Source organism: Scyliorhinus canicula, chromosome 17, assembly GCF_902713615.1.
Source record: "Scyliorhinus canicula chromosome 17, sScyCan1.1, whole genome shotgun sequence".
NCBI classification, from domain to species: domain Eukaryota; kingdom Metazoa; phylum Chordata; class Chondrichthyes; order Carcharhiniformes; family Scyliorhinidae; genus Scyliorhinus; species Scyliorhinus canicula.
The window spans coordinates 63,451,747-63,478,553 of record NC_052162.1 but is presented as its reverse complement, the minus strand read 5'-3'; the positions used below and the strand labels follow the sequence as shown (position 1 = coordinate 63,478,553).

The window sequence follows — 26,807 nt, the reverse complement described above, 5'->3', positions numbered from 1 at the left end:
AAGCTCAATATAACGTTCCATAAGAAACAGTGTCCAAAACCGAATGCAGGAATCCAAAAAGGGGCCTGACCAAAGCTCTGTACAACTGATATCACGGGCGGGATTCTCCGACCCCCCGCCGGGTCGGAGAATCACCGGGGGCCGGCGTCAATCCTGTCCCCGCCGTGTCCCGTATTCTCTGCCATCGGAGATTCGGCGGGGGCGGGAATCGCTCCGCGCCGGTCGGCGTGTCCCCCCCCCCCGGGCAATTCTCCGGCCCGCGATGGGCCGAAGTCCTGCCGCTGTCATGCTTCTCCCGCCGTCATGGATCAAACCACCTACCTTACCAGCGGGAGCAGGCGGAGCGGCTGGTCTCCGGGGTCCTGGGGGGGCACGGGCGATCTGGCCCCGCGGGGTGCCCCCACGGTGGCCTGGCCCGTGATCGGGGCCCACCGATCGGCGGGCGGGCCTGTGCCATGGGGGCACTCCTTTCCTTCCGCCTTCCCCATAGTCTTCACCATGGCGGAGGCGGAAGTGACCCCCTCCCCTGCGCATGCGTGGGGATGACGTCAGCAGCCGCTGACACTCCGGCGCATGCGCGGACTTCCGCCGGCCGGCGAAGTCCCTTAGGCCCCGGCTGGCGTGGTGCCAAAGGCCTTCCACGCCAGCTGGCGGAGCGCCAACCACTCCGGCACGGGCCTAGCCCCTCAATGTAAGGGCTTGGTCCCTAAAGGTGCGGAGACCTCCGCACCTTTGGGGCGGCCCGACACCGGAGTGGTTCACCCCACTCCATCACGCCGGGACCCCCCGCCCCGCCGGGTAGGGGAGAATCCTGGCCCACATTCACTTTTGCTTCTGAGGTTATTCATGATGGCCCCTCTTCTCAACCTTGCTCCTCGCCTGAGGTGTGGTGATCCTCAGGTTAAATCACCACCAGTCAGCTCTCCCCCTCAAAGGGAAAGCAGCCTATGGTCATCTGAGAATATGACGACTTTACTTTTACTTTGCATTCCAACACTCTTGTGGTAAATGCCTTTTTGATTACTTCTTCCCATTTAATTGTAACTTCTCACATTAATAAAAAACTGACACCATGAGCAACTAAGCACACAACTTTCAGGAATGTGTTTGAACCCACCTGGTAAGGAGACATTGATATAGCCATTTATTGAGTACATCTGCCCATTGATTTTCTGAGGGCCAGGAATCTTGTATCTGATCCTGTCTGTTTCAAGGTACATGCTTTTATTTTCATCAATGATTGAGAACAAAAGAACAAACTCTTGTCGATCCACTTGCTTTCCAAATTCAGTTAGAGTCCCTGAAGTGAAAATATTTACAATTGGAAATTATTTTTTCTTTCAAATAAAAAATGTTTCAATCAAAAATGCAGAATTCATATGCTTGCAGAAAAATATTAAACAAGCTATAAATGTATTTGGAAACTTGTTATTGTAATTAAACTTTGTTGTAACAATTTCACACAGTAGTATAAGAGAAAGGAGAGTACTGCAATATAGCTCTCAAAGACACAACAACATTTAATGGTAAAACCATTTAGAAAGCAAACATTGGTAGGAATTTTACTTTTTGGGGTCGGTTGCTGTTAAATTGAGTACCATAACTGGGGGCCATGCTCATCACTGACCCACCTCGGCTGGAATTTTACCAATGGCTTGGTAGGTGGTGGGTGGGCTGCCCATCTGCCCACCCTTGGGCCAGCTGGCTGCGGCATTGGAGGGCATGGCACCCTCTTCTTCTGGTGCCTTTGCTGAAAGGGGGAACCCCCCCCCCCCCCCGATGGTAATCGCTATCCCTGCTTGTCTGCTCTCCCTGCCTTCCCTATTACCGACCTCCATCTCCCTTGCCTGGTTCTGCCAGACTGGCCTCAATGAAGCTGACACACTTATCATTCAGTCCAGCCATTTCCATGTCTCCTCATCAAGGACTAACTACAGACCTAGCAGTGGTGACTACTCTAAAGGTGCTGCTTGGACAGACGAGCTGACAGATATCTGTTTGGCTGGGAGCTCGGAGAAGCGGTACATCTCCCAGATGGGGCTGGAAGGTACAACCTCAGGCAGTTAGCAGATAGGCAACTGTAAAATCTGGTCCTTGCTTCCCAGTCTGGAGAAGGTGGGTTCAACCCCAAATCTTCAGCCAGGGAGCAGTGCCACTGCCTTCACCACTGCATGTGATCTAAACAATTCCAGCTTTATTCCTGCATTTAATTCACACTCACCTTTTTTACATACGAGCATTGCTCCAATTAACCCTGAGTTAAAATCCCTCACAGGATCCACTTGCGAAGAATAGGCATAGGTAAGACAATTGGGATCACCATTCATTGGGCCAAGATTCTCCGTTATTTCCCAGACATATACGTATTCACCTTTGGGTGCCACAATGTCATCTTTCTTTTCGGACATGGATGTGTGGTCATTATATGAAGCTCCTTAGTACAGAATGTTCATAATTAGTAACAACTCACAAAAAGGTGTAAGAGAAGTGTAGAGCAAAGGAATTGTAATGATCCCTTCATAATGTTAAGCAAAATATATTCAACTGTCGCATATCAGATTATGTTTAAAATATTTGATTAATTGCTATGCACAATGGTTAATGATATATTTACAAATATTCAGAATTGTGCACTAGTTTAAACCATCTGATTGTAATGATCTGAATTGACCTTTATGAATTAATCTTCTTGAAACAAAAGCTAATTACATGTTAAGCCATTATAAGCATGTGATCTATCTTTTGTTTCAATCTTACTGTGAAGAGATATGTTTGCAGCCACTTGTTTGTCACTGAATTTCATCATAATTGAGCCAAAAGGTCCTGGAGCGAAGCCAAAAGAAAGTAGCACTAGAATTTTTGTGTCATATGGGGGTGAGGTGATGATTTTGCTTGCTGGTGGTCCAGTAGAGTTAATGCATTTATACTTCTTAACTGCATGGTGAGGATTCATCTGCATTAGTTCATACTACACTTAGAAGGGCTGTGGTTCTGCATGTATTGTCCATTCATTTAACCTGAAAGCAGGTAGATCTTTCTTAGCAATGCAGTGATGAAGATCTGTGTCCGTGTTTCTGATTTTCCAGAAGTAGGTGCTCAATTTCAAGGGTGTTCTGTTCCAATCAATGTAATGATGTTGGCTTCAGGCTCCACAGATTCTACAACATTGGCCTTGTGCATTCTCTACTTCTCACATGTCCTTCCTCTGTTAAGTTCTGAGTGATTCCTGAGTAATCACTCTGTTTTGAGATTAATGTACAATGGCTTAATATGTAATTGCAGAGAGTTTCTCGGTGCTTGGTTCTGTTAACATATATACCAAGCTGGACAAAGTCACATTGGCACTCCTTCTCAGTCACAGTTTTGTTGAGAATCAGGGGTTCAAGCCCAACTACAGAACTTGAGCACTAGCACTTCAGTACATGATGGTGAAGGCGCGAATGTTTTTAGCAGCGCTATTTGATAATGTAGTGAGTCCAACTTGTTACAGGACTGACATTTCAGATCATTCGCTATGCATTACAAATGCTACATAGACTGAAGGAAGTGCAAAATGGGTTTTGCAGGATTGTCTCTTGTTGATTTTCACATTTAAGTATGTTAGACTTATGTTAGACTTATAACAAATATTCATACTATGGATGTTCAATATAGTAATATACAATTATGGCTGATGCCTTTTAATGGAAAAATTATACTGCAGGTTATGACAAAACCTATCATATAAATAGTAGTGTTGGACTCACCTTCAGACATCTTCCAGTAGGAGATCCCAAATGGGTGAATGCTGTAAGGTCGTGAGGCTAAGTTCTTGAAGTGGATTATTACTTTGTCATTGACTTCTGCTCTAATTGTGGGACCAAGAATTCCTAGGAGATACAATAATCTGTGAGCCACTTACTTCTAGTAAAGTAGAACGACAAAATGTATATTTAAATTGTTATATGTTATTAAGCCCTACTCAATCACAGAAGGTAGAGTAGAATTTCCATATATTTTACAGTTCCTTTTCATTCTCAGGATAAGGTCCAATATTCCCCTTGCACTTAGGTCAAAAGAGTAAGCAGAAAGGACTCGGGTACTATTCCATCACATCACCCAGTCCCTTTATCTGAATAAAGCTTTTAATATACAAAGGTTGTCCTATGAACTCCAGTTAAATAAAATATATTCTTGATATCGTGATGCACCTGTAAGAAAGGTGCTGATACAGATTACAAAGGTTGAGGGTAGCAGACAACCAGAAGAATTAGCAATGAAAGATCAGAAGTTGAGTGAGACACAGAGCAATTATTGGGGATCAATGACTTTGTTTTACAGCTTATTGCTCATTGTGCAGTAGAATTTTCCAGTCATTCTTGCAGACATGTCACTTTCCCTGAACTCTTCTGAAAATAACCAGTAACTACCTAACAGATCACTCATCTCTTGCAGGAAGAGACAGCGCTGTCCTCCCAATCTGAGTCATAAATCCAGAGGAATTCATGGAATCATTATCCATGTCCAAAACAAAGAGGAAACAACCTCAGAAGGATAACAACCATCTGTCTTAAACTTGTCGGGTACCAATCACGTCAGGAACTCCAGGTTAAGATTCAAGATGAACTTTAGAGGATTCTGCATCATAGAGTAGACCTCCATATTTCTGTGAGCGTTACAATGAAACTGTTAGTTGATCCAGTCACATTCTTTTTTTGTAATTTAGATTACCCAATTATTTTTTTCCAATTAAGGGGCAATTTAGCGTGGCCAATCCACCTAACCAGCACATCTTTGGGTTGTGGGGGTGAAACCCACGCAGACGCGAGGAGACTGTGCAAACTCCACACGGACAGCGACCCAGGGCTGGGATTCAACCTCGGGTACTCAGCGCCGTAGGCAGCAATGCTAACCATTGTGCCACGTGCCGCCCCGATCCAGTCACATTCCTGTAAGGCTGCTTGAGTCTGACATTTGATTGTACTGCTGTTTTCAAGTTGAATTACTTGGCATTTTCTCCAAGGGTTGGATACACAATTAGCTGAGTTAAGGGTAGCAGGATAGCAAGAATATTGTAATTGATCTCAGCACCCATGGGTGAGGGAGCCTAAAATGTGCTTCGGCCTCCCTCTCTCCTGATTAATAGCCAGTGGACCTGCTAGAAATGCATATGTCTCAACAGATTTGGGCTCACCGATAATGCCCTTCATGTCTGATTTAAAAAATGACTGTTATTTTCTAGGTTTAAAAAATGAGCACTTGGGTACGGTGTTGGAGGGCCCACTTTGCATTTTGAACCATCGGCGGGTTTCTCCCGCAATCGGCGGAGTGGGCAGTACTGGCGCCAAAGAGTGGCGTGAACCACTCTGGCGTCGGGCCGCCCGGAAGGTGCGGAATCCTCTGCACTTCCGAGGGCTAGGCCAGCGCTCGAACGGTTGGCACCATACCAACCGGCACCGAAGGGCCTCCGCCGGCTGGCATGTGTTGGCGCATGCGCAGGAGAGCATGCCGTGATTCCTGCGCATGCGCAGGGGGTTTCTTCTCTGCGCCGACCATTGCGGAGCCTTACACAGACCGGTGCGGAGGGAAAGAGTGCCCTCATGACACAGACCCGCCCGCAGATCGGTGAGCCTCGATCGCGGGCCAGGCCCCCCCCCCAGAGCCGAATACCCCCCGCGCCACCCCGAGGACTCCGCAAGCTGCCCTCAAAGCCAGGTCCCGCCAGTACGGACCTTCTCTAATCCACGCCGGCGGGACTGGCTGAAAACGAGCGGCTGCTCGGCTCATCAGGACCCCGAGAATCACCGGGGGGGGGGGCACTTCCAATGGCCCCTGACCGGCGCGGTGCGATCCCCACCCCCGCTCAAAAACCGGCGCCGGAGAATTCGGCAGCCTGTGTCGGAGCGACGGGGTGGGATTCACGCCACTCTCCGGCGATTCTCTGACCCGGCCGGGGGGGGGGGGGGGGGGGGGGGGGGCGGAGAATCCAACCCATGATCCCTGTAAAGGTCCGCACATTCAGGACAGCCTGGGAGATGAGGGTCAAAAATTGAAGGGAAAAGAAAGAGTCTTGAAATCAAATCGAAGAAACTGTTTAGACAGAAATCAAATTCACTGAAAGGAAGGTCATAATATGACCCTTGATGACATCTTCCAGCAAAAACTGTGTACATAGTTAATTTGTTTTGTTTGTTTCTTCTGGCTGGTCTGAGGGGAAACGCTATCAGTTGATGGATATGCCTGATAATTGACTGTGAGTAGCATGGGACCCAAGCTGTTTTACTTGGCAAAAGCTTCCATAAAGAGATGAGTCACTCAAAATAGAATGTGTGAGAGCAGGGAGAAGGTTACACTCAGGCCACGTGCTTTGACGATTTCCGAGTGCGTATGATGGATCACGGCAGCACAATTGTTAGCACAGTTGCTTCACAGCTCCAGGGTCCCAGGTTCGATTCTCGGCTTGGGTCACTGTCTGTGCAGAGTCTGCACGTTATCCCCGTGTCTGCGTGGGTTTCCTCCGGGTGCTTCGGTTTCCTCCCACAGTCCAAAGATGTGTAGGTTAGGTGGATTGGTCATGCTAAATTGCCCTTAGTATCCAAAAAGGTTAGGTGGGGTTACTGGGTTACAGAGATTGGTGGAGGTGTGGGATTGTGTGTGGTGCTCTTTCCAAGGGCTGGTGCAGACTCAATGGCCTCCTTCTGCACTGTAAATTCTATGATACTATGATCAGAGTATTTCACGCTTCCCTTCGCTCGGAGTGATTTTTCACAAACTTACACATTTTCACACCGAGATATACAGCAAACTCTGGAATACAACTGAAAACAAACCCTCTGTTGAAGAAACCTCACATTGAATTGAGAACCCAAACAATCAATGAGTGAAAAATCTGGGCAGTGCCATCGGACAAATACATTGGGATGACGACACGCTGCCATGTAGATTTGGAAGTCTGACTTTTGCCGCTCAGTTACTGGTCTCAGTTAAATCACTGAAAGAATTCCAGGGGAGTCATTTTTCCTTTGACAAGAGAGGGTAAGAAATACTAGTGGGAAAGCTGTACTCTGCCTACTGTCCATACCTTCTACTGGATAGTTAAGAGCTGCCTTTGTGCAACCTGAGTGCAGGTTACTCTATTTCAGTTAGTGTGCAGCCTGAAATAATTAGAGGAAAATAAGAATTGGAGTTTACCTCTGACCAAAAAGAGAAAAATGTAAATAAATTATGTAAGAGCAAAAATAAAGGCTTCTATCAGGTCACCTGTCAGTCTTCTTTCAAGAGAAAACCAACCCAAACGGTCCATTGTTTCCTAACATAACTTAGTCATCCTTGTCAACCGTTTTTGCACCCCTCTCCTGTGCCTCTGAGTTCGTTTTGATGTACTCTATTCTTTTTCTAATATGGTGATCAGGATTATACACAATACATCTCGTGTGTTCTAACCAAGGTTTTAATCAAATTCAGCCGAACTTCTCTACTTTTCAATTCTATCCCTTTAGAAATAAGCTCCAGTATTTGGTTTACTTTCATTATGGTCTTTTTGGATCTATATCACAATATTAATTGATTTGTGTATTTGTATTCTCTGATTCTTTTGCTATAGTATTTAGATTCTATTTTTTAAGCAAGCCATGACACTCTTATTTTTCTTACCAAAATGAAATGTCAATTATATAACTTCATTGCAGTGTTAATGTAAGCTTACTTGTGACAATAAAGATTATTTATTTATTTTATTTTATTTATTCAGCAAATTTATTAATATTGTGCTGCTATTTGCGGTAGTCCTCCTCAGCACTGACTATCCTTCCGAATTTGGTGTCACCTGCAAATTTAGAAATTCAGGGCAGGATTTTACAGCCCTTCCAACCAGCGGGATCGTCCGGTGGCACGAGAAGCGGGTTTCCAGGCGGTGGGACAGATGAGCCACACAAAATTCCATAGACATTGGTGGGACTGGAAGATCCCATCAGCGGCGGAGGGGGGGGGGTTGGAAAATCCCTCCCTCAATTTCTGATTCCAAAGTGTAAATCGTTAATACAAATAATGATCAACAGTGATCCCAGCACAGCATTATATCTGCACCACTCTGAAAGCTACTCTTTAATTCAACTATCTGCTCTCTGTCTTGCAGCCAGTTAATTATTCATTCTGTTACTTGCCACAACTCTGCATGCCCTGACCTTATTCACGTAAGATTTGACCTTCTGATTTTTCTGACCTAAATAAAAAGCCCCACTTTTAGCTGCGCTGAAATTAATTTGCCAATCATATGCCTATTCTGCAAGTTTATTGCGCCATATTAAATGATGGACGGGATTCTCCGGCCGCATTCGGCAGGCGACCGGAGGATCCCGCCTGGGGGCAATGGATTTTTCTATTCCAAGCTGCTCGCCCGTGGTATTCTTGCAGTGGGCGGGGTGGGAGAAACCAGCCTGATATCTTTTCAAAGATCTTTTGGAATTCTAGACATATTACAGCAGCTAGATTACTCTTCTCTACTTTTTCCGTTACCTCTTCAAATAATTCAATGAGGTTGGTCAAGCAAGACTTTACCTTTTTAAATCAATGTTAATTGTTCGTTATTAGATTATTGCTTTCTAGTGCCACAACATTAGATTGCTTCTACTTGCCGTGCCGTTATTGTTCTAAAATGGTGTCTGCAGCACACTTCTGGTGTGAGTTGTGTTGGATGCCATTGTGGGTAGGGCACTAGTATGGGTGCAGGAAGCCTGCCCCAGAATAGATGGCATTGAGGTGAGTAGGGAAGAAGTGTTGGCAATTCTGGACAAGGTGAAAATAGATAAGTCCCCGGGGCCGGATGGGATTTATCCTAGGATTCTCTGGGAAGCCAGGGAAGAGATTGCTGAGCCTTTGGCTTTGATTTTTAGGTCATCATTGGCTACAGGAATAGTGCCAGAGGACTGGAGGATAGCAAATGTGGTCCCTTTGTTCAAGAAGGGGAGTAGAGATAACCCCGGTAACTATAGGCCAGTGAGCCTAACGTCTGTGGTGGGTAAAGTCTTGGAGAGGATTATAAAAGATACGATTTCTAATCATCTAGATAGGAATAATATGATTAGGGATAGTCAGCATGGTTTTGTGAAGGGTAGGTCATGCCTCACAAACCTTATCGAGTTCTTTGAGAAGGTGACTGAACAGGTAGACGAGGGTAGAGCAGTTGATGTGGTGTATATGGATTTCAGTAAAGCGTTTGATAAGGTTCCCCACGGTCGGCTATTGCAGAAAATACGGAGGCTGGGGATTGAGGGTGATTTAGAGATGTGGATCAGAAATTGGCTAGTTGAAAGAAGACAGAGAGTGGTAGTTGATGGGAAATGTTCAGAATGGAGTTCAGTTACGAGTGGCGTACCACAAGGATCTGTTCTGGGGCCGTTGCTGTTTGTCATTTTTATAAATGACCTAGAGGAGGGCGCAGAAGGATGGGTGAGTAAATTTGCAGACGACACTAAAGTCGGTGGAGTTGTAGACAGTGCGGAAGGATGTTGCAGGTTACAGAGGGACATAGATAAGCTGCAGAGCTGGGCTGAGAGGTGGCAAATGGAGTTTAATGTGGAGAAGTGTGAGGTGATTCACTTTGGAAAGAATAACAGGAATGCGGAATATTTGGCTAATGGTAAAATTCTTGGTAGTGTGGATGAGCAGAGGGATCTCGGTGTCCATGTACATAGATACCTGAAAGTTGCCACCCAGGTTGATAGGGTTGTGAAGAAGGCCTATGGTGTGTTGGCCTTTATTGGTAGAGGGATTGAGTTCCGGAGCCATGGGGTCATGATGCAGCTGTACCAAACTCTGGTACGGCCGCATTTGGAGTATTGCGTACAGTTCTGGTCGCCTCATTATAGGAAGGACGTGGAAGCTTTGGAACGGGTGCAGAGGAGATTTACCAGGATGTTGCCTGGTATGGAGGGAAAATCTTATGAGGAAAGGCTGATGGACTTGAGGTTGTTTTCGTTAGAGAGAAGAAGGTTAAGAGGTGACTTAATAGAGGCATACAAAATGATCAGAGGGTTAGATAGGGTGGACAGCGAGAGCCTTCTCCCGCGGATGGAGGTGGCTAGCATGAGGGGACATAGCCTTAAATTGAGGGGTGATAGATATAGGACAGAGGTCAGAGGTGGGTTTTTTACGCAAAGAGTGGTGAGGCCGTGGAATGCCCTACCTGCAACAGTAGTGAACTCGCCAACATTGAGGGCATTTAAAAATTTATTGGATAAGCATATGGATGATAAGGGCATAGTGTAGGTTAGATGGCCTTTAGTTTTTTTTTCCCATGTCGGTGCAACATCGAGGGCCGAAGGGCCTGTACTGCGCTGTATCGTTCTATGTTCTATGTTCTATAATACAGAGTGGGTAGATTGCGATTTCAAACAGTGTGTACCACTGGTTTGATGACACTACTGCTTCACTGTAGCTTGGTCAAAATCCTGGCAACTCCTTCCTTAATAGCACTGTGTACCCTATATGGATTGCAGCAGTTCAAGAATTTGGCTCACCACCACCTTCTCAAGGGCAATTAGGGATGGGCAATAAATGTTGGCCTAGCCAGCGATGCCCACATCCAATACATTAATAAATACATTTTTTAAAATTAGGGCTCAATACTCCAGCTAATAATGCTCTCTCTCAACCTTGCACATTTGAACATGCAGTCAGGAAGGAACCCCACCCACCACCTCACAGCAGCACTATTTAAAAGGATTATCAATTACTTTCAAATTCAGTTACTGCCAGATTTCTGCTGGCTCATGCTGAGTTTGAGAAGTAAGTATTCTTCTCATTTCCTTCTGCACTTTATGAAGTGTTTAGTACTTTTGTTTTGGAAAATTGCTCAAGTCTATCGGGAGTGGTGTGCCACATGCTGAAGGACTAGATGACACAGCTATCCTAGACAATTGAATGAAGCATTATCGGAACCTTTTCAGTCAGGAGTCAACAGTATGGCATAAAATCATCAAAACAATCCCTCAACAGTTTGAGAGATTAAATTTGGATATACTGCCAACACTTGCTGAGATACAAAAGGCTCCCCAACAGATGAAAATAAAAAAGCATGTGGTCCAGACACCATTCCTGCAGAAATCTCATTGAAACTTTCAGACCTTTTAACAAAAATTGGAGAAGAAGAGGTTTTATAGACTTCTGCAATGTCACCATTGTTTCACTTTTCAAGAATTGTAATCAATGAATTTGTGGGAAAGATGGAGGCCCCCATCTGTCTATTCTGAGGGAAATTCTCACATGAATCCTCCTACCCATCAACAAAGACATACTTCCAGAGACCCAGTGTGGTTTCTGGCGATCCAGTGGAAGCACAAACAGATCTTTGTCACCTAACAAGCCCAAGAACATTGTCTAGAACAAAGTAAGGAGCTCTACATGGTCTTTATTGATCTGTCTGGCAAAGCACTTAGGAATGTCCTCCAGAGACTTGGGTGTCCAGCAGAATTTGTTACTATTTTACAATTCCTGCTCAATGGTATGAGAGCAACCATCCTTTGCAATCGATTGGAGACCAAACCCTTTTGTATAAAGACAGACATCCAGAAAGGCTGTGTGATTGTACCACATCACTTCACTACCTGCTCAGCCAGCTCATGGAACACATTCACTAATTCATGGAACTCATTCATGACCAACGTCCACAGGGTTGAGTTTCGACTCAATGGGAAGTTTTCATCCTCAACAGGCTGATAGTCAAGACGAAAGTAAACCTCCAACATATCCACAACTTACAATTTGCTGATAACTGCAGTTGTGTCCCATGATTCAAGAGACATTCGGGCCACCCTCAGTTTCTTCAAAATGGTTGGTCTCTCACTCAATCAGCACTGCTGGTCGGGACATTGCATCCAAAAGCCAAATAATTGACTTCCAAAGTAGATTCTATCCCCACAACTCAAGGCTGGCAACGAGGCTCAAGGAGGACAGAGGAAGTATTTTATGAACACTCTTAAGGTCTCACTGAAATGTGACATTTGTACTTGGGAGGAACTTGCCGTAAACCATTCCATGCAAAGGCGCCTCAACTAACAAGCTACAACACAGTCCGAAACTGACATAAACTCAGCTGTGGAGAAAAGACAAAAGTGGAAGGAAAGAGAGTAGAATCCTGCCTCGAGAATCCCCCACACTTCTTCACCTCTCTGCACAATGATCTGTGGCTCTAGGAATGGTCTGCTGAGTCACCTGAGGACACAGAGATCATGAAACCTGGCAGGTGGTCATCCTTGTTTCGAGGGACTGCAGATGATCACCGGCGCCAACGAATAAAAGGAACAGTGGATACAAAGTTGGCTGAGTGGCAGAAAAAGTTGTGGTCAGCTATTGTTTTTCCCAGGGGAGTCTTATAGTAAGGTGTGGCTTGGTACTCCCCAGGGCTCAGTACGAGAATTGCGACTTTTCACCCCACCCTCCATTTACTCATTAAAAGTCCTTGTGACTGCTTTATTTATCCTCCGTTAGGACCTTGGTCCCAGCTGGTTGGGGGCTGATTTCCTTCTTTTCTCAAAACCAGAGCCACTTTGCTTTCCCACATCACACCTTTAGCCACATGTTCACCCCTCATGTTGCTGAGGTAATAATTCAAAGATTATCACCCTTGAGGATCTGTGCTTTAATTTAACTCCTTGTTCACAGTACTCTCCAAACCTCTTGCCCATTCATCCCTGTTTTCTGGGTCCCAACATGTGTTACAATGACTGGATCCTTCCCCCTCGCTCTCCAGTGTTCTTTCTGTTGAGTAGTTCTCACATTGGCACTTCGGAGGCAACATACATATGCGACTTTCAATCCTGTTTGTGAATGATCCATCGTCCCAATTATTAAATCCCTTACCACTAACACATTTTGCTTCCCCTCCTCCTTCTCCCTGCTGTGGACAACCTCCTGCTCCAAGGTGCCATGGCCCACATTCTGGCTGTTTTTTTGGTTGATCATTAACCTCAGGGGCTGTTTAGCACAACACTAAATTGCTGGCTTTGAAAGCAGACCAAGCAGGCCAGCAGCACGGTTCGATTCCCGTAACAGCCTCCCCGAACAGGCGCCGGAATGTGGCAACTAGGGGCTTTTCACAGTAACTTCATTTGAAGCCTACTCGTGACAATAAGCGATTTTTCATTTTTCATTTTCATGAGTAACAAGTACTTTACGTTTACTTTTCATTTACGTTGCACATTATAAGTTACGTCACCCTGTACTGAACCTGCACCTCTCCAACAGATGTGACCGAGGTCGGAACCAAGCTGGCCGGATTCTGTTCCCCTCCCTTGGATGTGGGGGTCTCTCCAATTTCCACTCTAGCTCAATGGTCTGACTTTTCAGAACACACTCCTGTCGGCTTCAGCAGGCCCGATGCCATTTCATGCTCAAACGAGTGTTGATTGGCATAAAGCGGGACTTGCGCCTGTCACCAGTAAGAGGTCCCGAGTTGGAGAGCTGCTGGCCAATCTGTCCCTCCAGGAACGGTGCTGAAATGGCTGGAAGAGGCACTGCAGGAAGCTGTCTGGAGCGAAGTCCCGGGAACTGGAGGACTGCCTGGGGGGTTGTGAGTGGGGCGATCGGGGACCCGAAAGGATAGGCCAGAGGAGGCAGTTCAGAGGTCACCGGGCCATAAGGAGAGGGTGCCCTGAGTCAGAAGGGGGATTTTGAAGAAGTTGCCCCCCCCCCCCATGCTTTTCTCACCTGAGATCAAACTCATTTGCCTTGTGCGTTTGACTCCCTGATTTGCCATCCTAAAACTTGGGGCCATGTGCGAAAGACCCTTAAGCGACTATTAAGTAACAACTTAAGGGCCTTAAGTGGGGGCAAGGACGGGCTTCCCGTCCGAGGTCCTGTCTGCCCCAGGGTAAAATCGCAATCAGTTCGGGGTGAGCCGGATCCCAGAGGGAATCCCATTTCTGCAATTTCATGCTGCCCGAATCCGCTGGGAGGGGGGGGGGGGGGGGGCTGCAGACAATTCTGGCCAATGGCTCTAAGCCTGAGAGATTTGAATTGGAGATATCTACTGGAGATGCGTTCAATTTGGAGTGTCTCTGTCCACGAACTCACGCATAAAGCAGCCCAGACATACGGCTTGCTCCAGCATATCTCAGTATAGATTATTTATTCTACATTTTAGTTTGTTGTAGATTTCTTTCCATTTTTCACACTAATTTTTACATGAACACTAAATCACAGGATAACGTTTTAAAATATTTTCTGTCTCAGGATTACACAATGTGGTGAATGTAACTCTGTAATTCACACTGTATTGTATATACATGAGACCATGTATTTGTAAGCACAGGTGCGTTGTCCGACCACTAGGGGGAGTAGTACTGGGAATGCTTAAGAGTTTGTACAGGGCTCCACCCTTGGCTCCGCCCACGACTCCTCCCCCTGGACTGCTGTATATATACCAATGCTCAGAGCCAGTTGTTCAGTTCATCGAGAGTTCAACGCGGAGAAGGCTAGCTCTGTTGTAAGTAGATTAAAACCACTGTTCATATCTTAAAGCACGTGTCTAGTGAATTGATGGTTCCATCAATTTAATCTACTTAAGAAACAGTCAGGATCAATCATGGAATCAGCCCTCAAGCTTGAGCGACTGGAACTCGACCCGCAGGATGCAGAGGCAAAATAAATTTTTTCTCATTGGCTGCGGTGTTTTAAAACCTTCTTGGTGGAAGCAAGCACAGCCGAAACAATGGAGGAGCAGAAACTGAGCCTACTGCATGTGAGGGTGAGCCACAGAATCTCTACTCAACAAAACTGCGGCAGTTCGTATACTGAAGCCCTAGCGCTACTCGACAAAATGTATGTAAGGCCTGTAAATGAGGTCTACGCGCGACACGTGTTTACTACTCGCCGCCAGCGGCCTACGGAATCGCTCGCAGAATTCCTGAGAGATCTTAAAACTTTATCTAGTGACTGTAATTACCAGGCGGTTACCGCGGCAGAACATAGAGAACTTGCTGTACGCGATCCCAAGATGGCCGCCCCCATGAGTCGCACATGGCCGGCCGCATGGAGGAGGATTGCCAAGATGGCGACCCCCATGAGTCGCACATGTCGACTCATGGGGGTCGCCATCTTGGCAATCCTCTTCCATGCGGCCGGCCATGTGCGACTCATGGGGGCAGCCATCTTGGCAATCCTCCTCCATGCGGCCGGCCATGTGCGACTCATGGGGGCGGCCATCTTGGGATCCATCCCCTTCAAACTCTGAAACTCACCTCGACGACTACGAACTCAGAGGGCAGTCATCACGTGGCCACTCCAGCACAGCTGATCGAGCCGCCGACTACCCGCAACTCAGCGCAGTCACTCTGGACCAATCGCGCCCGAAGCATCTGCGAAACTCGATGACAGAGGTCCAAATCAACGGGTACAGCACGCCATGCCTTTTCGACTCCGGGAGTACTGAGAGCTTCATACACCCAGACCTGGTAAGATGCTGTTCGCTCCTCGTTTTCCCCGTGCGGCAAACTATCTCTCTCGCTTCAGGCTCCCACTCTGTCCAGATCCAGGGATGCACCGCCACGACAATCACAATCTGAGGCGCTAGCTATGCAAAATTTCAACTCTATGTCTTGCTCGAACTCTGCGCGCCACTCTTATTAGGCCTAGATTTTCAATGTAACCTTAAGAGCCTCACCCTCAGCTTCGGCGGGCCCCTGCCCCCACTCACTATCTGCAGCCTAGCCACGCTGCGAATCTCCCCCCCTCCCCTCTTTGCTACTCTCACACAGGCCTGTAGACCCGTAGCCACTCGCAGCAGGCGGTATAGCCTGCAGGATAGGGTGTTCATCAGATCGGAGGTCCGAAGACTTCTCAGTGAGGGGATCATAGAGGCCAGCAACAGTTCATGGAGAGCTCAGGTGGTGGTCGTGAAGACCGGGAAAAAATTCCGTATGGTTGTCGACTATAGTCAGACCATAAATAGATTTACGCTCCTTGACACGTATCCCCTCCCCAGGATTGCAGACATGGTAAACCAGATCGCCCAGTATCGGCTCTTTTCCACGGTGGATCTGAAGTCTGCATACCACCAGCTCCCAATCTGCCCAGAGGACCGCCACTACACGGCATTCGAGGCCGATGGCCGCCTCTTCCATTTCCTCCGGGTCCCCTTCGGCGTCACTAACAGGGTTTTGGTGTTCCAACGAGCAATGGACCGAATGGTGGACCAGTACGGGCTGCGGGCCACGTTTCCGTACTTGGACAATGTCACCATCTGCGGCTATGACCAGCAGGACTACGACACCAACCTCTACCGTTTTCTCCAGATGGCTCAGAAATTAAACCTCACTTATAACAAGGAGAAATGCATTTTCCGTACAACCAGACTTGCCATCCTCGGCTTTGTCATGGAAAACGGTGTCCTGGGCCCAGACCCCCTCTTAGAACTCCCCCTCCCTCATTGTCCCAAGGCCCTCAAACTGTGCTTGGGTTTCTTTTCCTACTACGCCCAGTGGGTCCCTCAATATGCGGACAAAGCCCGTCCACTCTTTAAGGCCACACTATTTCCCCTGTCAGCTGAGGCGCGCCAGGCCTTCAACTGCATCAAGGAGGACATCGCCAAGGCGGCCATGCGGGCAGTGGATGAATCCAAACCATTTCAGGTTGAGAGCGACGCCTCAGAGGTAGCTCTAGCAGCCACCTTAAATCAGGCAGGAAAGCCAGTTGCATTTTTCTCCCGTACCCTCTCCGCTTCGGAACTCTGACACTCGGCAGTCGAAAAAGAAGCACAAGCCATTGTGGAGGCTATTCGTCACTGGAGGCACTACCTCGCAGGTAGGAGGTTCACCCTCATCACCGACCAACGATCGGTTGCCTTTATGTTTGACAACTCGCAAAAGGGCAAAATTAAAAACGATAAAATCCTGCGGTGGAGGATCGAACTCTCCACCTATAGCTACGATATTACGTATCGACCGGGGAAGCTCAACGAGCCCCCAGATGCCCTATCCCGCGGGACATGCGCCAGCGCGAAGATCGACCGCCTGAAAGTCATCCACAACGACCTCTGCCACCTGGCTCGCCCACTACATCAAAGCCCGAAATCTGCCTTTGTCCACTGAGGAGGTAAAAGCCGGCACCAGAGACTGCCCCATCTGTGCGGAGTGCAAACCGCACTTCTATAGACCAGACAGGGTCCACCTGGTCAAGGCTTCTAGGCCCTTTGAACGCCTCGCGATCGATTTCGAAGGGCCACTCCCCTCAACTAACAGGAACGTTTACTTCTTAAACGTCATAGATGAGTTCCCCCGCTTCCCATTTGCTCTCCCGTGCCCCGATATGACCTCCCACACAGTCATTAGGGCCCTGCATAGTATCTTCACCCTGTTTGGTTTCCCCAGCTACGTGCACAGCGACCAAGGTTCGTCTTCATGAGCGACGAGCTGCGTCAGTACCTGCTCGACAAGGGCATCGCCTCGAGCAGGACTACCAGCTACAACCCCAGGGGGACCGGGCAACTGGAGAGGGAGAATGCGACGGTCTGGAAAACCATCCTACTGACCCTCCGGTCCAGGAATCTCCAAGTCTCCCATTGGCAGGAAGTCCTCCCAGACGCGCTCCACGCTATTAGGTCCCTCTTATGCACAACGACCAATCAGACCCCTCACGAGACGCTCTTCAGTTTTTCCAGGGGCACTACCACGGGGATCTCACTCCCGGCATGGCTGAAGACACCGGGCCCTGTACTCCTCAGGAAGCACATCAGGGCGCACAAAACCGACCCCCTTGTTGAGAAGATGCGTCTGCTTCACTCCAACCCCCAGTACGCCTTTGTCGAGTTCCCTGACGGCCGTCAGGACACCGTATCCCTCCGGGACCTTGCACCCCCTCTATCACTACAGATGCACCCCTCACCCTACACCTCATCCTGCCGCCCCCTCGGGCTCCCGGGGCCCACTAGCTCGCTGCATTGGTTCCGGGCAACCCAGCCGCCCCCTCGGGCTCCCGAGCCCACTAGCTCGCTCCACCTGTTCCGCGCGCCCGCATCGGCTAACCCGCAGCGCCCTCAGTCCCCAGTCGAACCAGACGGGTATGGAGCTCAGACGAGATCTTCCCTGGAGTCCGCCATTGTACCCCAACCCACAACACCCGTCCAGCCACCACAAGAGGCTGCAACCCCGGTGCTCCGCAGATCGCAGCGGACAGTCCGACCACCGGACAGACTCAATTTATGAACCACCACACTCGCCGGACTTGATTTTTTTGTAGGGGGTGAATGTGGTGAATGTAACTCCGTAATTCACACTGTATTGTATATACATGAGACCATGCATTTGTAGGCGCAGTTGCGTTGCCCGACCACTAGGGGGAGTAGCGCTGGGAATGCTTAGGAGTTTGTACAGGGCTCCACCCTTGGCTCCACCCATGACTCCTCCCCCTGGACTGCTGTATAAATACCAATGCTCAGAGCCAGTCGTTCAGTTCATCGAGAGTTCAACGCAGAACAGGCTGGCTCTGTTGTAAGTAGATTAAAACCACTGTTCATATCTTAAAGCACGTGTGTAGTGAATTGATAGTTCCATCACACAAACCACTGGAAATATTGAAGGTAAAATCAACATCTCCTCCCCCCTACAGCTAATTCAGGCTTGCACTAAATTCCCAATTTCTGCATTCTGTTTATTGATACACTTTTTACTGTCACCCTGTGGTGACATTAGAGAAAACCAGAGGGTGGCCAACAGGAATTATCTGACGAACATATTGCTTAGAACTCCTGTTTGCAACCCACTCAGATGTAAGTGGTGAGCATGCATATGGTGAAAGTAATGCTGCCACATGAAAAGTAATCGAGCACACCATTGGGGTGCTGAAACCAAGCTTCTGCTGCTCTGGAGGAGTGCCACGGTGCTTGCGAGAGCACAGATCGAGATTTGTCATGGTCTGCTGCACGCTGTGCAACCTTCTCATAATGAGGGCATGGCCCTTGTCACCAGATACATAATGAATAACTGAAGCGGAAAAGGAGAAGGAAGACATGAGGCAAACAACACACCTCATTTCTGATCAAGCTGTCTGTGACTGACTGCGGTACCAGTGAACGCAACCCAGGTTCCGCATTCACCAGACCTTCCCTGTGTATTGAACGTCATATGCTCCTCTTTGCTACAGTTTAAAAACAAAAGCTACTGTGAAGCAAGCATTTCAAACCTAATCTTTAAATCAAACCATTCAATAATCCATAAAAGGGTCAAAGAATCACTTTACACATTTCCTTAGTGTTTGTCTTGCATGTGTCTTTGCCTGTGCTTGTGCTGCAAGGAGTGCTATTCAGTGGCTGTAGCATGGCTGGTGGGTGGCTGCTGACTGTGTGTGTATATACTGTTGATGGCCTTGCAGCATGATATTGAGAAGCTCTGGCCCTTAAGGGGCTGGTTTCTAGCCGTAGCAAATCAGCATGGGCAGCAGAGATCTGCGCTGGCTGGCTGATGGGTAACAGTGTGGCAGGAGATGAAGTAGAACGCTGTCATGTAAAAGAGGACAGCTGGCTTGTGCTGCATGGTGCCATTGCCGATCCCATGGGGTGTCATCGTAATGTGTTACAGGACAGGTTGTTGCACTGCTGGGGCATCCTGCTATGCACCTTAGTATATTCAGCTCTGATGGCAGCAGTTTGAGGTTGTGCGACAGCGAGTGGAGCTTCGGTGAGAACAAGCTGATCTTCCATGCAGTCACTGAACAGCGTGTTTTGTGCTGGGCTGTACGTAATCATTTAACTGATTAGGCAGCTCAAGGTCTGAGAAGTCCCCCCCCCCCCCCCCCCCCCCACACACACACAAAAGGTTTTTCCCTTTACTCCTTTACTTTCCTAGTGTCGATGTCAAACTGACTGGTCTATACTTCCTTGGATATGTTTTATTTCCCTTCTTAAATATAGGTATAAGGGTAGCTGTATACCAGTCTTCTTGAACCACACCTTTTTCCAACAAACCCTGCAGCATTGCATCTTCCATCTATTCCCTAGATTATTTTAAAATACATGATGCAATCTATCTGAACCAGAAGGTAGATAAAAATGAGTCTGGGATTTCCACAGCTAAGCAATCGGTATGAAGTGTTCCACTCCAGTGCCAGTTAAACAGCAATTTCTCATTGTTAGCAAAGGAAGAGAGCCCAGTGTTACAGCTAAATTCAACAGACCCGTGAATAGCTAGAAGTTAGCAGAGTAGCGAAAGAGGAACACTGACAGAGTCAATTTAGTAATGTCACATTGATGCTCGCAACAGATGAATTCTTACCCATCCACTCGGGCTTTGGTTCTGGAGTGAGGAATGAAGAGTCTTTGAATTCCACAAAAACCGCCTTCCTGTACTGCGGAAATGTCTTGGGAGAATATCGCAATCTGTAAACATTTATTTAGTTTATCATTTTGTTGGGTTTTCTGAATTCTTCATCCACTCTGATTAGCTAGTGACCCCAGGAGCGCTGTTCTAACCTGTAAGGCTGCAAGGATATTGGCTCCGTACAGACTTTCCCCCTCCTGTTCTGTATCTCATCAGGGTGGCATGACTGAGATCAGAGCTCAAGGTAGTGCTGCAGCACTATTAAACTGCCCTACACATGAATAATATTTAGATAAATACGGTTGCAAAATTCAAAGCAAATTCTTATATGCCAGAAGGAGAATTCCAGAGTTGGGGAATTACACACTTCAGTTTTTGCACTGCTGCCAGGCTTTGCCTTGGACAAGTAAAACAGGAATTAGCAGATTAGTTTCACAGTCCATCGGACGGCAAATCTGTGTGCAGATTGGCACTATTCCCAAGGGAAAAATGTGGAAATACAACAACAAACATTTAAATCAGTAGGTCCATGAGTAGTGTAACAGGTATTTCATTTTGATACCAGCTGAGAACAAACTTAAATTCTCACCTCAGATTTCCAGCTCCTGATAGAAGATTGCTGTTCCTGTAGTCCCAGTTAAACTCTACTGCTGCAATGTAATGCTTCCTCACTCTCGGTGAAGAATCTTTGATAAGGAGAAGGACCAAAAACACACAGAAAGCCAGGGCTCTCATTCTGTGTTTGGCCGTTAACACTTGGAAAATGGTCGCGTCTATGCCATGGTTTCCTAGCTGGTCGCTAAGTATGACTGTCACAGTACAATCAATTAGGGATGGATTACGGAAAATAACACTGATTTTTTTGAAGAAAGGAAAACATCCCCAGGAAAGCAATCTAATGGCAGGAACTCTTAAGGAACATTGGGTCAGCATTTTGGCATCAGCTCAAAATGTATTACAATTTGCAACTAACAAGAAGTATCCAGAAATTGACTGAAGCCACCAGGAAGTGGCAAATGCACTACTGCTTACACATCATAAAACTCCGACTGAACTCTTATCGTGATGCAAAAGGGAGAATGATTGCATTTCTAGTTTACAATCAGGATGCAACTTGTCATCAGTAACAAATTACAAAATCGCAAGGAAAGAAGAATTTTTCTATTTTATGAGTTTCCAGTCTATTATAACTGTTCAATTGTAATTCTAGGAAGTCCAAATTGCTGAAAGTAATGGAGAACTTTGTGCTGCCTGCTAACTTGAGAGATTCCAATGTACAGCCAGTGCTAATTATGCTGTTCATTGGTTAGACAAATCAGAAGGGGACCAAGATCATGAGTGGCTAGCACCAAAGTTAACTTAACGTTAGCCCAGGTACATTGTGGCGAAACAGGGGCTAGAATTTGTGTTTGAAGAAAATCTAACTTGGGAAAGTGAGAGATGTCAGAATAGTGGAAGGGAGAAACTCCAAGTTTTTGGAGGCTGCCCTGGAGGTCCTCGTGGAGGAGGTGGAAAGGAAGAGAGTTGTCCTGAATCTGCAGGAGGACTTGAGGCCATCTAGGCACATGGTTAAAAGGCAGTGGGAGCTGCGGAAGTTAATGCCAGGGGTGGAGCCCTAAGGAGCTGGAGAAAGAACCTCAAGATGTTCGATGACATCACATGAGTAGTCAATGTCAGTGAATGCATTTTCAAATGCCATGTCCCACCAACTGCATCGCCCACTCAGATCACCATACCTCCACCAGTCACCTACCAATAATCTCCATCAGTCAGGACTTGTACCTAACATTCATATGCTTCCCCTCACCACCACACACTTAATGCTATTGAAAGTGTCCTTTCCACATCTTAAACTTGCACACACTGACACTAATTAACCATGACAGCCACATTACCAAATCACATTGTGCCATATTCAAGGACACACTCCCTCTTTCTTGCAGGACAATGTAGCACATAACTAGAGGCAGGAGGTAAGCAAAGGGAGACATGTATCCCTGTGTGTCCTAACTCCCATGGAGACGAGGAATGGTCATTACTGAGGTTGTGGGCAGTAACAGGGCTTAAACCATTTAATACGATGGTATCCCCTTGTTCCTCCTTTTCACATCCTATTTCCCTCTTCTCTCTTGTCTCATACATTCTTCTGATTTACCAGCTGCAAATGGTGTAAGCATATATTCTTCATTTCCACATCACAACCTTACCCTTGTGCCTTCTATCCAGGTGCAAGCCTGGTCAGGCAATGGAGGAACACCAAGAGGGGAGTGATGATGTAGCTGCACCATCACTTTATTTGACACACACACAGTCACCAATTGAGATATCTCAGAGGAAAGTATAAAGGTGGTATCTGCAAATGGGCTACAGCCGTGGCATGGGACAAGGATACTGACGGTACCAGCTCACCAAAGGGCAAGGTCCCACAGATATTTCATTGCAGAGGACTCAGATGAGCACTCTGATGGAACAGCTAATGAAATATGGCTTATGGATCTATACAACGAAAGCCTGCCAGAGAGCCTGCAGTCAAATGTCAAGAAGCATGGAGGAGTCCAACACGACCTTGATACAGGGCTTAGCGCAGAATTTGGACCACATATGGCTAACTCTGTTCGCAGACTTAGTAAGGCATCCATGATGCAACGTCTGATGGTCAATGTTGCAACTTTCATTGCAACTCTTCACCGAAGCTCTGCTGCTCTATCTATTTGATGAACACAAACTCACAAGATTTCTGGAATTTGTTCAATCAATAGGGGCATAGGTACAGGAGTAGGCCATTCAGCCCCTCCAGCCTGTCCTGCCATCCAATAAGATAATGGCTAATCTGTGGCCTAACTCCATATACCGGTCTTTGGCTCATATCCCTTAATATCTTTGCTTAAGAAAAATCTATCTCAGATTTAAAATTAACAACTGTTCTAGCTTCAACTGCTGTTTAGGGGAGAGAGTTCCAAACCTCCACCACTGGTTGAATGAAGAAGTGTTTCCTAACATCTCTCCTGAACGGTTTAGCCCTACGTTTAGACTGTGCCCCCTAGATTTTGAATCTCTAATGAGTGGAAATAGTTTATCTTTATGTACCCTGTCTTTCCCTGTTAAAATCTTGAATACTTCAATCAGATCACCCTTTAACCTTCTAAATTCTAGCGAAAACAGGCCTAATCTATGCAATCACTTCTTGTAACTTAACCCCTGTAGTCCAGATATAATTTATTTCCATTTTTAAAATAAATTTAGCGTACCAATCCACTTTTCCCATTAAGGGGCAATTTAGCATGACCAATCCACCCATCCTGCACATCTTTGGATTGTGGGGGTGAAACCCACACAAACACGGGGAGAATGTGCAAACTCCACACAGACAGTGACCCAGAGCTGGGATCGAACCTGGGACCTCTGCACCGTGAGTCAGCAGTGCTAACCACTGCACCACCGTGCTGCTCAATCCAGGTATAATTTTTGCAAAGCTATATTACACTCCCCCTCAAGACCAAAATATACTTCCTAAGGTTCTGCTCACAGTACTCCAAGAGGGGTCTAATAAGGGTTTTGCATAGTGCAGCATAACGTCTGAGACTTTATATTCCAATTCTCTAGATATAATGGGCTGGATTGGGGGGGTCGGAGAATCCCGGAGGGGGGTTGGCGTGAATCCCGCCCCGCTGCCCCTGCGCCGTATTATCCGGTGCTGGTTTTCGGGTGGGTGCGGGGTTCACACCACGCCGGTCGGGGGCTGTTGGCAGCGCCCCCCCCCACCCCCGGCAATTCTCCGGGCCCCAATGGGCCGAGCGGCCGTCGGTTTCTGCCCAGTCCCGCTGGCGTGGATTAGACATGGTCCCACATGGTGGGACCTGGCAGGAAAGTCAGCTGGGGCGGTCCTCGGGGGGTGCGGGGGGGGATCCGATGCTAGCCTGGTCCGCGATCAGGGCTCACCGATCTGCGGGCGGGCCTGTGCCATGGGGGGAAATCTTCCTTCTGCGCCGACCCCTGTAGGGCTCTGCCATGGCCGGCGCGGAGAAGACACCCCCCTGCGCATGCGCCAGAATACGTCGGTGGTTCCGTACATGCATGGGATCACGCAGTCCCTTCGGCCTCGTGCCGTTTTTGATGCCGGTGTCGTGTTATCGCGTCGATTGCGGAGAATCCCGCTGCAGAGCTATCATTCCATTACCCTTTTAAATTATTTTCTGCATTTGCTCATGGCATTTTAAGGATCTATGCACCTCTGGAACCCCCAAGCCTCTTTGGACATCCACTGTACCTAACCTCTCTCCATTTAGAAAGCACTCTGCTCTGTCCTCTTTTGGTCCAGAATGGATAACCTCACACTTGCTTATGTTGAATTCCATCTGCCATAATTTTACACATTCACCTAGTCTGTCAATATCTCCCTGCAATTTTATGTTGTCATCTGGACTGTCTACAATGCCACCTAATTTTGTATCATCAGCAAATTTGGATATATGACTTTCTATGTCATCATCCAAGTCATGATATGGAGATGCCGGCGTTGGACTGGGGTGAGCACTGTAAGTCTTACAACACCAGGTTAAAGTCCAACAGGTTTGTTACAAACACTAGCTTTTGGAGCACTGCTCCTTCCTCAGGTGAATGAAGAGGTATGTTCCAGAAACATATATATGGACAAATTCAAAGATGACAGACAATGCTTAGAATGTGAGCATTTGCAGGTAATCAGGTCTTTACAGATCCAGAGATAGGGCTAACCCCAGGTTAAAGAGGTGTGAATTGTCTCAAGCCAGGACAGTTGGTAGGATTTTGCAAGCCCAGGCCAGATGGTGGGGGGGTGAATGTAATGCAACATGAATCCCAGGTTGAGGCCGCACTCATGTGTGCATCATCATCCAAGTTATTAATGAATAATGTGAATAATTGAGGCCCCAACACACATCCCTGTGGTACACCACTCATCACCTCTTGCCAATTTGATAAAGCACCCATTATCCCCACTCTGTCACCTGCCACTCAACCCATTTCCTAACCATGTCAATAATTTTCCCTCAACTCCATGGGCTTCCACCTTAGTTAACACTCTTTTGTGGGACTTTATAAAATGCCACCTGGAAGTCCATATAAATAATATCTATAGACATTCCCATGTCCACTACCTTAGTCACCTTTTCAAAAAATTCTATAAGATTAGTCAGGCATGACACTCCCTTCACAAATCCATGCTGGTTCTCCCTGATCAACCAAAATCTTTCAAGGTGTTCAGTTACCCCCATCTTTGATTCTGGACTCCACCAATTTCCCAACCACAGATGTTAGGATAACCAATCTATAATTCCCTGGTTTATCCTTCTTAAAATCTGGAGTGACATGTGCAATTTTCCAATCCTGAGGGACTATTCCTGAATCTAGGGAACTCTGAAAGATTATAGTTAGGGCATTAACAACATGCTCCTGTGCTTCCTTTAACACCCTCAGATGGAAACTGTCAGATCCTGGGGATCTGTCACTCTTTGGTTCCATTAATTTCCTAGATACTGATGCTATACTTAAGTTAATTGTATTGAGACCCTGTTTTCTATCGACTATTAATTTTTTTCGGGACGTCAGGCAAGTTATCCTCCTTTTCACCTGTAAATATTGAGGCAAAGTAATTGTTCAACATGTCTGCCATTTACCCAATATCAGTGACAATATCTCCATTCTCAGCTTATCGTGGGCCTAAATTGCTCTTGACCACCTGTTTTCTCTTTATATAACTATAACATTTCTTCTTATTGATTTTGTTGTCCCATGCAATCTTTATTTAACAAGCCCAAAACTATTACCTGATCTTACAGCACAAATGATCTATTACCCAAATAAGCGATATTTATTTTCCCAAATAAGATCAGTGAGTCAAATCTGAGTCACGCTGGCCAGGTGCTAACAGAGTCGACTACCATTACTGCGGTCTGTGGGCTCCAGCTCACGGTCTCCGGGGCTACAAGCTCAGGGTTCTTCTTTCTTCTTCCCGCAATGGTTATTCCAGGGTTGTTGCTGCCAATGTTCTGTTCGTCAGTATATCTCTTACCTTATTTCTCAAGCTGATGTGTGACTCGGTACCTGCATTCCTTCATGTCACAAGCCACCAAATATTATAATTTCAGCAGCCACAATCTCATTGTTCCAGTTAATCAGGTTATCTCCTGGTGTTTGCTGTACAGACAACATCTCGTTACTTCAGTTATTAGGTTATCTTCTGATGCAGTTGCAATCACCTGCAGTGACATATTGCCTGTTGAGCCTGTAGCTTGTTATGCCCATATTTGGCTAGAGCCCCTCAACTCCTCAGTGTTGGCCACTTTTTACAAGCATGTAATTTGCTCTGGCTATACAGCACCAGCAGTAGCTAGCACTGTTGCTTCACAGAGGCAGGGTCCCAGGTTCGATTCCTGGCTTGGGCCACTGTCTGTGTGGAGTCTACACGTTCTCCCTATGTCTGCATGGGTTTCCTCCGGGTGTTCTGGTTTCCTCCCACAAATCCTAAAAGACGTGCTGTTAGGT

General features: G+C 47.0%; 1 protein-coding gene across 1 annotated transcript in view; it reads right to left on the bottom strand.

The window, feature by feature from the left end:
- Nucleotides 1-21,076, bottom strand: part of f8 (coagulation factor VIII, procoagulant component) — a 98,124-nt gene extending 77,048 nt beyond the window's left edge. The window contains exons 1-5 of the mRNA XM_038775925.1: nt 20,875-21,076; nt 20,241-20,344; nt 3,747-3,869; nt 2,222-2,434; nt 1,118-1,300 (exon numbers count right to left, since the gene is read on the bottom strand). Of these exons, the coding sequence (XP_038631853.1) occupies nt 1,118-1,300; nt 2,222-2,434; nt 3,747-3,869; nt 20,241-20,344; nt 20,875-21,020 (769 nt within the window). The 5' untranslated portion in view covers nt 21,021-21,076. The remainder of the gene's footprint in view (nt 1-1,117; nt 1,301-2,221; nt 2,435-3,746; nt 3,870-20,240; nt 20,345-20,874) is intronic.
- Nucleotides 21,077-26,807: the final 5,731 nt, after the last annotated feature.